We start from the raw sequence: 13,953 nt of genomic DNA on the forward strand, positions 1-13,953 counted from the left end.
AGATAATCCAGCAATTTAAGCAGCGCACAGGTTGGCCATTAGAGGCAGGTGTGCAGACGGGGCAGAAACAGGGGCATGGGAAAGGATACAGAGTGGCTACGGTATACATAAGCACATGGAGAAAGTGACAGTGTGGGGAAAAAGAGAGAGCATGAGGCAGAGAGGGCATAAATCATGACACATTACTTGCCATTTTTTGTTAATTATGCTAATCTTCTTAATATTGTATGCAAGTTTAATTATTGTCTGTTGGATTAACAACAACTGAGAAGACAAATACAAATAAACAAAAATTTATTTTTTAATTAAATCAGTATTTTGTTGATAATTTTGATACTGTGTGTGTGTGTGTGTGTGTGTGTGTGTGTGTGTGTGTGTGTGTGTGTTTGGTTCATAAAATCTCAGTATACATGTAAACAGGGTGTAAAATGGACAAATTCACAGTCTCCTTCAGATGGGTGTGATTATTATTCGTTTGGATTTTAAGTGATTTCCCTTATTACTCCCTATAGGTTAGCTCTTGTCAGATTAAATTAAATGTATTCCCCATACTATCTGGGTTTTTTCTACAATAATAAAATATATTCTTACAAACTTGATATGGGGTCTAAAAAATTATTTTAGTTGGGTCAACATCCTTATAAACAGTATAAAAATAAAGGACCAAAAATGAAACAAGCCTGTTAGTCAGTAAATAAATTTGTAGTTAAACTAAAGCAAATCCCTTTCATTGTCCATTCATTCATCCTATTATAAATAATATAGTTTCAGCCTCCACTTTCAGTACCTACTGCAACTACTACTTCTACTACTCTTAATAGTAATAATAATACTAAGAAGAGGAAAAAAAGATTAAATGTATTATTTGCACAAAAAAACATTTTATTATAAACCTTTAAACTCGTAGTTTGGAAACACTTGACAGCGGTTAATGCAATCCCCAGAAATTTACTTAATGCTCACATGCTTCTAGGTGATGTCAAACCAGAAATTTATTTGAAACAAAATGTAGAGAAATTTTGACATAAACAGAATGAGTTAACTGATTAGCCCCTTTCCCTAGAGTCTTCATTAACAACATGTTTACTAGTCATTATCCTTTCATGCCCTAGAGAGAACCAATACACAAACAGTACTACTGCATTTGCTTATGAAAAGTGGAAACAAAGCTGTATATACATAAACACACACACACACACACACACACACACACACACACACACACACACACACACACACAGTTTGGAAGGAAAGAGAAAAACAATTAAAAAGATATATTAGGGTTGACCTCCTTGGGCAGATATCTATGTCTATTAATCTTATAGCTTAGATGCTTCATCTTTCATCAAGTTTTCATAAAATAATAATAATAATAATAATAATAATAATAATAATAATAAGAATTACTACTATACTGCTGCCACTACTGCTACTACTGCCAAATGCCTAAATGTAAATGTACTACTACTACTAATGATAATAATATTCAGAATTACTACTACTCATACTACTACTACTACTAGTAATGCTACTACTAATGATAATAATACTAATAATGACTTCAGAAGAGGCATAATCACTATCATAATCCTATAATAATTATTGACCCAATTGAAGCAGTACTTTAAAATTGCAATAATTTTCAAGATTTTAGCACCTTCTTAAATAAAAGATCTGTACATTTATGGGTTTACTGGAGTGTTAATTTTCTTCTTCGTGGTGATCATGTAAAAATAGTGAGCATTTGTTTTTATGCTCAACACAACTGATAAAAGTAAAATTCAGTGCCTTTGATGGGTGTCATTAGATATGCTAGTTTTAACTATTTAGTATTACATTGACTTAATGATTATATCCTGCATTATGCCGGATATTCCTCAGGATTGGCTCAGATCTGCTGTTATGATGACAAAGATAAAGATAGATGAAAGTAGATAAATTTTTGCATCCCAATTACCGAACAAATTGGGTCGTCTAATTTATTTAAAGCATATTTTCTTATCAGTTTATCTGCTTATTTATTTAAAACCTAACTTAATGTTTCATTTCTAAGCCATAAAGCTGTACAGAAGCTGGAGGTCATCAGTGGCGATAAGTACATTATTTTTTTTTGTTTGTTAGAACATGGAAGAACAGTCTGTTAACCTTCTTTAATAAACAACTATCTGCTGATTTGTACAGTAGTTGTAGTAACACTAATGGGGCTATTGACTCTGTACCCTTTCTTCCCTCTGCATAAGCCAACTTATGTCTAAAACACATTAACTTTTTTAACCAAGCACAACCTGCGAAGTGAAATCCATTTAAGGTGATGTGCTTCACTTAACTGATGTGGTCATGCCAGTGCTACACAGTTGGATTCATATTCATCTCGCAAGCCTTTTATTTCCAGACATCAATTGTTATTATGGCCATATAGTAAAATTATTGTTTCATCAGACCAGAGGACGTTTCTCCAAAAAGTAACTTTTTTGTCCAAAATCTTTGACCCCATGTGCAGCTTAAACTGCATTCTTACTTTTTTATGGTGGTTTTGTGAGTTGATGCCAGTTTAAACTAGGCCCCTTAACATAATAGGTGTGCATATTTCTCCTGTTTAGTACAGGAAGGGAATAGTGTTGTATATCTGATATGTCAGTGATTATTTACAATACCTTGGTGCTATATCTATATGCTTATCCTTTTTACATCTTAGTCTTAGTAAACTACTATACTACTACTACTACTACTACTACTTGTACCACAACCACCAGCACTGTCGCTACTACTACTACTACTAGTGTTTTGCACTAGGGTTTACCATAGTTACATATAACACATTTAGCATTAAGCTGGGATATGTTAAATAAATATCTAAACCAACCATCTACACTGAGCGATCGTGGAAGAAGTGCCTTAGTCAGGAAGGTGATCAAGAACCCATGGTTACTCTGTCAGAGCTCCAGAGGTCCTCTGTGGAGAGAGGAGAACCTTCCAGAAGGACAACCATCTCTGCAGCAATCCACCAATCAGGCCTATATGGTAGACGTTGACCTGTGAGTCTCATCAGACCTGAGAATTTTGTTTCTTATGTCTGAGAGTCCTTCAGGTGCTCCAGGCGGGCTGCCATGTGCCTTTTACTAAGGATTGGCGTCTGTCTGGCCACTGTAAATACTTTCCAGGTGCACTGTATTAATGCAATATTAATAATATGACCACATTAGCATTTTTGTCTGACCTTGTAGATATGATAAAAAAGAGCATTGTATTTGTTGTATTTAAAATAAATGTTAATAATGCTAAATCTTTTCTGTATGTTCCTGGACAAAAGATGGGTGGGAAATAGAGAGAGCCAAAAAAAAATTATACATCATACTACTTTTCTTTTCCTGTAGTGTACTGACTCTATAAAGTTGTACCACTAATGAGCTTCAACATACCCACTTAGTGATGCAACTAAATAAAAGCACATAATATTACATGTCAATTCTTACATTTATTACAACATGAAGGCAATTGTTTTTGCTTCTTGTCTGACCATTTTACCTGTTTAGGACAGGCAGATCCACAGGCAGCTACCCCGCAGAGTTCTGAACAGGCAGAATCACAGCCCCCTAGAAGCGTGGTTGCTAGGTGACGGCAATGCAGGCGCAATCAGTGTAGATGTAGATCTATTTAAAGACCCTGATACCTGTGCACTTCCAAACTATTCGTTCCGGAAGCGGACTCATATTTTAAAACACAACCAATTTTCCCAAAATAAATAATGGAAACTCAAATTATTCATTCCACAGCCCAAAAAAAAAAAATACATAAAAATAATTAATACAAAATTTAAAGTAAAAATAAAACAAATGAACCTGCACTTTACCTTTAAAAAAAAAGTACAAATAAATCCCGACAGATAAGTGTTTCCTTTTGTGCCCACAGGCGTGTGTGTTTGTGCGTGAAGCTTTAGTAAGGACCTCCTCTGCCTCTCCCCCTTCTCATCTTACACAGTTCTTCTTCCTCCACTCTTTTCACACACACTTTTGTGTGTGTCTGTGCAGGTGAAAGTAGGAGGGGTATGTTTGTGTGTGTGTGTATGCAACTAATACACACACACAGAGAAACACCAGAAACTAGACACACTAGACACACTAGAAAATAGATTTTTAAACTCTCTAATGAGACTTGCTTTTGTTTTCCTTGTGCACTGTACACACATGCATACAGACACAAAATAAAAGATGCGTAGTCACAGTGTTATAGTAAACAGTACACGCATGCACAGATGTTGATTTCACCAGTAAGGGACGCACGTCAGCGAGAAGAGTTGATTAACCACAATTCCGCAGCACAAGAAAGAAAAAAAACGTTGGCTCAGGTGTGATCATGTGACGCTCGGCGTCAAAACAAGAAGCGCATGCGTGATACATGATACTCGGTACTCGTAAACCAAGACTTGTCAAAATTAATAAAAAATCTTTGCTCTGTTTGGGGAACACTTGTAAACCGCATTATTTGCAATTTAAGGTTTCACTGTATTTCAGGGTCAAGACAAAAACAAAGAGCACATGAAGATAAAAGACAAGGGAAAGACTTTTCAGTAAATCTACGCAATCGATTGAGAGTAAGAGAGGGAGAGAGAGGGAAAAGCACGCCATTAGTAAAGCGCTCTCATCCTCAGTTTAGATTTAAAGTGAAAAACACATATAGAACATAAGTCCTGAGAAAGGGTAGACTTGCCCATTGTGGGTGAGATTTTAGTTTTAGTTCCAGAGCCTCGGCGGAGCTCTGCCTGTGTTTTGTTTCGAGTTTACGTTTCTTAATAATCCCATGTGTACATGTGCAGGTCTAGTGGCAGTGCCAAGCTGCCAAGAGGGCACAGGCTGTCGAGAGATGGCGGTGGACAAAGTGGCAGAGTGGGCCCATGTGGGCATGTGCCTCCATGGGCACTCTTTTGCCCACTGACCAGACTAACTAGCCCCTCCCAGCTTTCCATTGGGTTCTTCCTCAAGCAGGGGTCCCTTTAAATGTCCATCGGCTAGTCAGCTTTCCCCATCCGGAAAAGGGGGCAATAACGTAGATGCGGACCGGCCTTTTTCCCCCTCTTCAGCTGCAGGCATCCCGAAGGCTTGCTCTATGCGGGAGTGCAAGTACTTTATGCGGGAGCTCATTCAGCATTCATGTGGCTGTGCTTAACATGGTGATCAAATGACTGCTTTCAGTTTTGTTCCTTTAAAGTGTGTTAGAGCAAGAGTGTTGGATATGCATAAAAAATTCCTAACCACATCAGTTGTGGAAAGGTATGGCATAAATAAGCACCCCGAGCAGTTATTTGGCCAGCTTAAGGACCTTATTTTTTGTTAGACTTTTTTCTTCAGAAAAGTTTTGTGATTATAAACATTACTTGCCATTTTTTTTGTTAATTATGCTAATCTTCCTAATATTGTATGCAAATTCTATATAAATTATTTGACCATTAGTTATCCCTACTTACAAATTCATATTTAATCATTGTCTGTTGAATTAACAACAGCTGAGATGACAAATACAAATAAACCTGATTATATTTTGCGATTAAATTAGTATTTTGTTAATGAACTTGATGCTTGTGTATGTGTATGGTTTATAAAATCTCAGTATACATGTAAACAGGGCTTAAAATTCCTAGTCACCTTCAGGTGGGTGTGGTTAATATTAGTTTGGATTTTAAGTAATTTTTCTTATTACTCCCCATAGGTTAGCTCTCGTCAGATTAAATTAAATGTATTCCCCATACTATGTGGGGTTCTTTTCTACAATAGTAAAATACACTCTCACAAACTTAAAATATATGGTCTAAAAAAGTATTTTAGTTGGGTCAACATCCTTATGAGCAGTCTAAAAATGAAATTCAAAAACTACTACTACTACTACTACTAATAATAATAATATTAATAAGTAAAAGAAAAACAAGAAGGTCCGCACTATTATTTGCAAAGGAGAAAGTTTTTTTTCAAACTTTTAAACTTATAGTTTGACAACATGCTCCTGGGTGATGTTAAACAAGGGATTTATTCAAAACTAAATTTATTCAAAACTAAATTTAGAGACACTGAAAAACAGTTAACTAATTACCCCCTTTCCCTATAGACTTCATTAGCAACATATTTACTAGTCATTATCTTTGTTGCCCTTGGAGGGACCAGTACACAAACAGTGCTACTCCGCTAAAACAAAGTGTACACACACACACACACATGCACACACATACAGTCTGAAAGGAAAAACTACATTGGGGTGAAGTAATTATCTTTCTTCTCCATAGTGATCATGTAAAAATTGTGAGCATTTGTTTTTATGCTCCGCACAACTGATAAAAGTAAAATTCAGTGCCTTTGATGGGTGTCATTGGTTATGCTAGTTCTTACTACCCAGTATTACATTAGCTCAATGATTATATCCAGCATTATGCCTGATATTCTTCGGATTTGCTCAGTGGTCTGTCCTTCGTATGTCACTAACTCAGGATTTGATTGTTGTGGATTTGTCCTGATTTTGGATAGTTTTGTTCTTCGATGCGCATCTCCAACTTGCTGTCATAGCATCGTGTCCGTAAGCTAAAACCTGCTCGGAAGCAGTTTTATTTCATGTTGTAAAGCTTTTTGTAGATTCAGAAAAGTCACGGACACGAGAGTAGATGCAACACTCACATAGAGCTCGTTTCATTCCGGTGCTCAGTCAAACAAAAAAATCCTCTGTGTTGAATAGGGGTCCCGATGCTTTATGTAGTGGTTAAGGAGTAGGGAGGAGAGCAGAGGTGAAAAGCCCCAGTGTACAATCCAGACTCGGGTGCAGCGACGAGGGGTGTGCCCCTAATACAAATTTTAATACAAAATTTTAATACAAAATTCCCGTCAGGATGCTCTCTATGGTACAGGAGTAGAAATTCCTGAGCACCTTAGAGGGCAGTCTAAAGTCTCTCAAGCGTCTGAAGTGGTAGAGATGCTGCCGGGCTTTTTTCACCACGTTGTTGATGTGACCGGACCATGACAGGTCCTGCGTGATGTGAACACCGAGGTATCGGAAGCTGTCCACTCTCTCCACTGGTCTCCTGTTGAGGATGGGGGTCTGGTAGTTCCTCTCCTGCTTTAATACAAATTTTTTTAATACAAATTTTTGTATAATGTTTATTTTGTATCATATTTATTTTTCAGGGGTTTTTCATGAATATGCAAATAAATATTTATATATAATAAAAAATAAATATTGTTTCTGATGAAAAATTGGACGGAACTAATTATATTATAAAATAAACAATATAAAAGTATACATGTTGTATATGAAACAATATTATTATTAATTTTTTTTTTTATATACAACATATATTTTCATATTGTTATTTTATTTTATTGTCTCGTGTAATTTGTAAACCATTAACTTATGAATTTATGTTCTATTACATTTGATAGTGATTACGCTTGGGGTTTGTAACACGTGTTACAAAAATAATTGAGCTCGCTCTTTTGCCATTTCGTCAACTAATCGAAGGGGTTGTGATCAGTGTTTCTACTGTCGAAGCATATCGCCTTTTAAACCAATGCACGAACGCACAATAATCCTAGACTCAATCCAGCCATACTAATCATCAACAACAGTTGTGCTCGACCACAACCAAATTAGCCACATCGTAATTAGCATGATGATCTCATCTCAAGCAACATACGAAGAACGGACCCCAGATCTGCTGTTATGATTGCAAAAATAAAGGTGAAAGAAAAAAGTAGATAAATCCCTGCATCCAAATTACCAAACACATTAGTTAGCATAATTTATCTGAAACATGTCAGCTTATCTGTTTATCTACTTATTTATCTGAAACGCAACTGGTTTATCAGTTATGATAAGTACATTATGTGAGGTTTGTTTATTGGAACATGAAAAAACAGTCTGTTCACCTTCTCTATGTCTCACAAATTTGTTGTTCAAGTAATGGTTTCTTAGCATATATATATATATATATATATATATATATATATATATCCTGCTTTGTACTAAAGTCCACTATCATCTCCTTTGTCTTGCTGATGTTCAGGAGGAGATTGTTTATCTGGCACCAGTTCTCCAAATTTACAATCTCCTCTAGGTAGGCCGACTCATCATTGTTGGTGATCAGGCCCACCACGACAGTGTCGTCAGCAAACTTGATGATGGCGGTGGAGTTGGTAGTGGCCACGCAGTCGTGGGTGTACAAAGAGTACAGCAGGGGGCTCAGAACACAACCCTGGGGGGCTCCAGTGCTGAGAGTGAGTAAGGCTAAGACATGCCTGCCCATCCTTACTGCCTGTGGTCTGCCAGTCAGAAAATTTGAGATCCACTGACACATTGATGAGCTGAGTCCCAGGTGCTCCAGCTTGGTGGTGAGTGTGGAGGGAATTATGGTATTAAATGCAGAGCTGTAATCGATGAAGAGCATTTTAACATGATTTTGCCGATTTTAAAACACTGAAAAGTAAGAAAAGGTGGTCGAAGCAGTCGTTCTCACCAGCACCATCTTGGAACATCTTTTTGTTGGATTGACTGACAATTTCTTTATAATATTGTAGCGTTCTACCACCGAGAAAGATGTTGGAGAGACGAGTGAGCTTAATTGCTGCCCAATGCAATGGCTGGGAGTACTTTATTATGCAACCAGAGCACAATCCACACGTCACACACACAAACATGGCCGAAGCCACTAACCCAAACACCCTTCCCCAACATGGTGAACACAACAACATCCCCGCAAGGCATGCTGGTCGTCAGCCGCCGCCCCGCCCACGCCACACTGCCCCCACCCGAGCTGTGACCGTCCCGGGTCACCATGACGAACTTCGTTTCGGAGGCGTGGAGGCGGTCGGCGCTGGCGTTGGGAACGCCGGAGTCCTTTGGCGGGTGAGGGATGAGCGCGAACATTGTCCTGAGGCGGTCCGGCCTCCACAGAGTTCGATGTTTCGTCGACGTGCGGCTGGTAACTCGTGCCCGCCCCGCTAACCGCACCCGGTAGATAACATCGGAGAGCCGAGCAGTTACCAGGGGAAAACACCCATACCTGCTCTCCAGCAGCAAAATCTCGCCCCCGGCTGTGAGTGTCCACGCCCATATGCCCCATAGATGCCCCCACCTGAAAGTCTTGCAGCGGTGCCCGCGAGCGCTGGGTGGGGCCCTTCTGCTTGGCGTTGAACGGATCACGGTTCAGCTGTGACACCGGCGAAGCGACTGCGGGTGAGCTCTGGGTGATGCAGTAACTCGGGTGCACGCTGGCTCGGACGGCTGATTACCGCCGGAGCGCCTGGAGGACTGCATGGGGAGAATGTTCAGTGTCGAGAGTTCTACGTCGCCACGGCGATCCACTCGCTCGCAGTACCAACCACTTGCTTTGCTGCCCGGCCGTCGGAAAAATGCGCTGGCGTTAGTGTGTAGGTTTCTCGCTCGGTCTGCTACCAGAAGTTCCGCCCCCCGGGTGTGTGCTACCAACCTGTCCGGCCGTGGCTTGGGTCCCAGCAAGCTGGTTACCCCGAAGTTACCACGCAGAGTTCCGCTAGACAAATTCAGCACTGCACCCCATCTCTCCAGAATGTCCAACCCCAAAACACAGTCCTCCTCGACACTCCCCATCAAGAACTTGTGTGCATAAGTTTGACCACCCACCTGGACTCGCACCGTGCGACATGCCCATACCTTCACGTAGCCCCCAGCAACAGTGCGGATGTTGAAGGCGGGATCAGGCTGTCCGCAAACACGCTTGCTTTGCCCCAATAATCCAGAGCGCAGCAGCGAAACAGTGGAGCCGGTGTCCACGAGCGCCCGCAGTAAGACGCCGTCCAGCACACAGTCGACGTAAAGCCCAGCGCGGCTTTCCAAACGTCCTCCCGGCGCTAGTTTAGCGGCTGCTGGTGTACGCTGTCCCTCAGGCCTGAAAACGTTGCAGCGGTAGTCCTGAGGTCCCGTGCCTCGGCATCGCCGCGAAACCTCTGAGACTTGCTCGTTGCCTAGCCGCAACGGGTAGCCCTGTCCCCGGCTAGGTTCACCTACCGAGTGCCACTGAGCTGCGCAAGGCATGCTGGTCGTCAGCCGCTGCCCCGCCCACGCCACAATATGGATTTGTACAGTAGTTGAAGAAGCGCTAATAGAGCTGACTCTGTACCAATCCCTTTCTATGCACAAGCAAACTTATGGTCTAAAGACATTAAGAAGAAAAGAAATATCAGAAATTAACTTTTGACAAAGCACACCAGCGAAGTGAAATCCATTCAAGGTGATAAGAGAATGACATGAGGGTGCTAGGCTGTCATCAAAGCTAAATGTAGTTACTCTGGAGAATCTAAAGTATAAACATATTCTGGGTTGTTTCACAATTTTTCACTACAGTGCTTCAAAGTTGGAATTGTATTCTTGCGATCTTGAATTGTAACCTTTTTCTTCAGACATCAATTGTCATTATGGCCATATATTTAGTTTTTTTATTTTATCAGACCATGGGATATTTCTTCAAAGAATAATATATTTGTAGTATATCATATACATGTGGAGCATAAAACTGCATTCTTACTTTTTTTTTTTTTTTTTTTTTTTTGAATGTTCATGTTACGTCAAGATCAGTCTCCTTTTACTGTGGATATGGATACTTTTTATCAGTTCCTTCCATTGTCTTCACAAGATTCTTCGCTGATGTTTTGGGAATAAGTTATATTTTTTGTTCCAAAGCACTGGTAATCGCTGGGTGTGTCAGTGTGTGCATTTTATTTTAATGTGTAAGTGGCTAAGACTGCTTAGCAAGACTATTCCCAGGTGCAGCAGGTGCTACAGCAAATCACAGCAGCACCCTTTAAGATCAGATTGGGTAGAGTAAGAGGATTCCTATTTACAGTTCTGTGGAAGTTTTTTATTCACATTTTTTGCACTTTTTGTCACAATTTAATAATATAGGTTATGAAACTATTTTTAAAATTACACAAAAATAATATTTTTTTAATATTCAGATGAATTGGTTACTCAATTTCATGTGCAGATGAGCGAATACTTTTGGCAATATTAATATACTGTGTGTGTATGTGTATGTGTATATATATATATATATATATATATATATATATATATATATATATATATATATATATATATATATATATATATGTGTGTGTGTGTGTGTGTGTGTGTGTGTGTATTTATGAGAGTGAGTTGATGCCAATAGAAACTTGCCCTTGACATAATAGGTGCATAAAAGGCCCCTTGACATAAAAGGTGCATATAGTGCTCATAGTGTTTTAGTATGGGAAGGGAATAGTGTTGTATATCTAACCTGATAGGGCAGTGATTATTTACAATAAATTAGCGCATAACTAAATGCTCAACTTTTTTCCAACTACCACCACTACTACTGCTACTACTATCAATAACTACTAGTGTTTTCCATTAGAGTTTACCATGGTTACATAGAACACATTTAGCATTAGGATAGCTGGGTTATGTTAATAAATAAATAAATAAATAAATAAACAAAAATATTGAGCTGTAACATATGGAGTCAGCCCAAAAATTGTATACACACTGCAAGAAAAGAAAAATAGCATGATGATTATTATTATTGAAACAATATTAATAATATATTATAATAACAATTATAATTATAACATAACATATATAACATAATATATAACATAATATAAATTATAACAATTTATATCATATGGCAATAAATGTGGTATTAAAATAGTTGTACAAGTTTTTATTTTCCTGTTTTTTTGGGGTTAACTCTGTGAATACAAAAGGGCATTGCATTTGTTGTATTTAAAATACATTTCAATAATGTTTAATAATACTTGTATGTTCTTGGGCAAAAGATGGAATTTATACATCATACTATTTTTCTTTTCCTGAAGTGTGCTGACTCAGTAGAGCTGTAAAACCGATGAACCAGTGAGGTTCAACATACCCATTTAGTGATGCATATAAATAAAGGCACATAGTACATGTTAATTCTTACATTTATTACAACATATAGACAGTTGTTTACAGCTCGGTGGTGTACCCTGCCTCGTGCCCTAAGCCTCCTGGGATAGGCTCCAGGTCCCCATGACCCTGAAGACAGGATAAAGTGGTATAGGCGATAAGTGAGTGAGTAAGATGAGAGATATAAGGTTCTTGATATCAATTGTTCTTGCTTCTCCTCTGACCATTTAATTAGTGGGCAAATGGCCAATTTAATTTGAGGTATCATATTTATTTATGATGAAAATTTAATTAGGGCGTAATCACAATTAGTTTCCATGTGGATTAAAGAAAATATTTAAATAAGTTGAAACAATTATGTCTTTTAAAAATGACTCTAGGAACGTGGTTAATGAATTTGTCCTCACTGGATTTGACAAGGTGGAAAGACCACTGACTGTTGGTGTGGTCATGCTGATATTGTACTTGCTTGCTATGATTGCTAACATTGCAAACATAGGCTTTATTGTCACAGATAAGCGCCTGCACCAGCCAATGTACCTTTTTATCTGCCATTTATCAATTGTAGACATGGTCTACTGTACAAGTTCATGTCCAACTATGATTGGTATTCTTATTGTTGGCTATAAAAATATATCCTACAGACCATGCATGCTTCAGATGTTTGCTTTCCATTTTAGTGGAACAATGGAGATGTTTGCAATTGCTGTCATGGCATTTGATCGGGTTGTTGCTATCAGCACACCTTTGCGATACAATTCTCTTATGACAAATTTTCGATGTGTTTTAATCGCTATTTCATTCTGGTTGGTAGGAGCATTAGTTTTGTCTATGCTACCTGCTTCTGTTGCACCTCTACCAGTTTGTTACTCTGATGTAAAATACATGTTTTGTGATTATGCATCTGTTATAAGGGTAACTTGTGCAGACCCAGAGCCATATTTTAATAATGCATCTATTTTAACAAGTTGTCTAATTTTTGGAACATTCAGCTTTATCTGCTTATCTTATATAAATATTGTTATTGTTGTTTCAAAAATGACCTTAAACACAGACAAGAAAAAAGCCATACATACTTGTTTAAGTCACATGACAGTCATAGTCTGCTATTATGTACCGACATTAACACGAATAGTCCTCACCAGAGTTGGTATAGTTTTAACACTGCAGGAACGAAATGGATTGATGGTAGGGTCAATTATTGTTCCATCTTTAATTAATCCTTTTATATACTGCTTTAGAACAAAAGAAATTAGAATCAAATTATTTAAAATGGTTTTAAAAGTTTACCCATTTGTACAAAGAAAACAATAGTTTCAGTTAGAAATGACTTTTACTTTGATTTTATTCAAAATAAGTTTTATTACTTTCTTAACTACAAGTCAGTTTACATAATTCTGTAAGTCTGTAAGCCAAAAAATGTTTTGACAAAATTGTTACTAGAGCTTCAAATTTCTTTTTTGTACTTTATTGTTAAGACAAGAGGATGCTTCCATTTCTTTTATTGTATGTAATTTTCAAATAAGATTTTTAAACTAAGACTAACACTTTCTTATAACCAATAAGAAAATGCTATTTGAGTAAATAGCTATACGGTAGGTTTTTTACTTAATACAGAAGTGCAATTTTGTAATTTAATAGACTAAATACTATTCATAAAAAATTTATCAGGATGCAACAACAAATCACTTAAGTATTCTTAAGCATTCTTTTTTTTATAATCTCTTTTTTTATATTGTGACTCACAAACATTATTATCACTGGTGACTCCAACACTGTTATAAATCCCAAAACCAACCGCTCAAGTTCCTTTGACAACACCAGAAATTGGCCAAAAAAATAATTGTATTATCGTGGACTCAATGACAGGTAAAGAATAAATTATCCTTTTTTCTAGAGAATCCCAACCAGACTTTTTTCTAAATTGATCTTTTCCTCATAGGTAAGTCATTTACCCAACACATAATTGAAACCATGAGTCATCCAGTCATAATCAGTGTCCATGCCCCTATTTCCCAC

At 37.9% G+C, this 13,953-nt stretch overlaps 1 protein-coding gene across 1 annotated transcript; it reads left to right on the forward strand.

Annotated features, from left to right (window-relative positions):
- The first annotated feature begins 12,291 nt into the window (after positions 1–12,291).
- LOC128533582 (olfactory receptor 6N1-like) lies at positions 12,292–13,248 on the forward strand. The gene has a single exon (XM_053507868.1). The coding sequence runs from the start codon at positions 12,292–12,294 to the stop codon at positions 13,246–13,248; it is 957 nt and encodes a 318-aa protein (XP_053363843.1).
- The last annotated feature ends 705 nt before the right edge of the window (positions 13,249–13,953 follow it).

This window comes from Clarias gariepinus, chromosome 11, assembly GCF_024256425.1.
Source record: "Clarias gariepinus isolate MV-2021 ecotype Netherlands chromosome 11, CGAR_prim_01v2, whole genome shotgun sequence".
Classification (NCBI taxonomy): domain Eukaryota; kingdom Metazoa; phylum Chordata; class Actinopteri; order Siluriformes; family Clariidae; genus Clarias; species Clarias gariepinus.

Coding starts and splice junctions, on each gene's coding strand:
- LOC128533582 (XM_053507868.1), top strand. CDS start 12,292: ATGTCTTTTAAAAATGACTCTAGGAACGTGGTTAATGAATTTGTCCTC.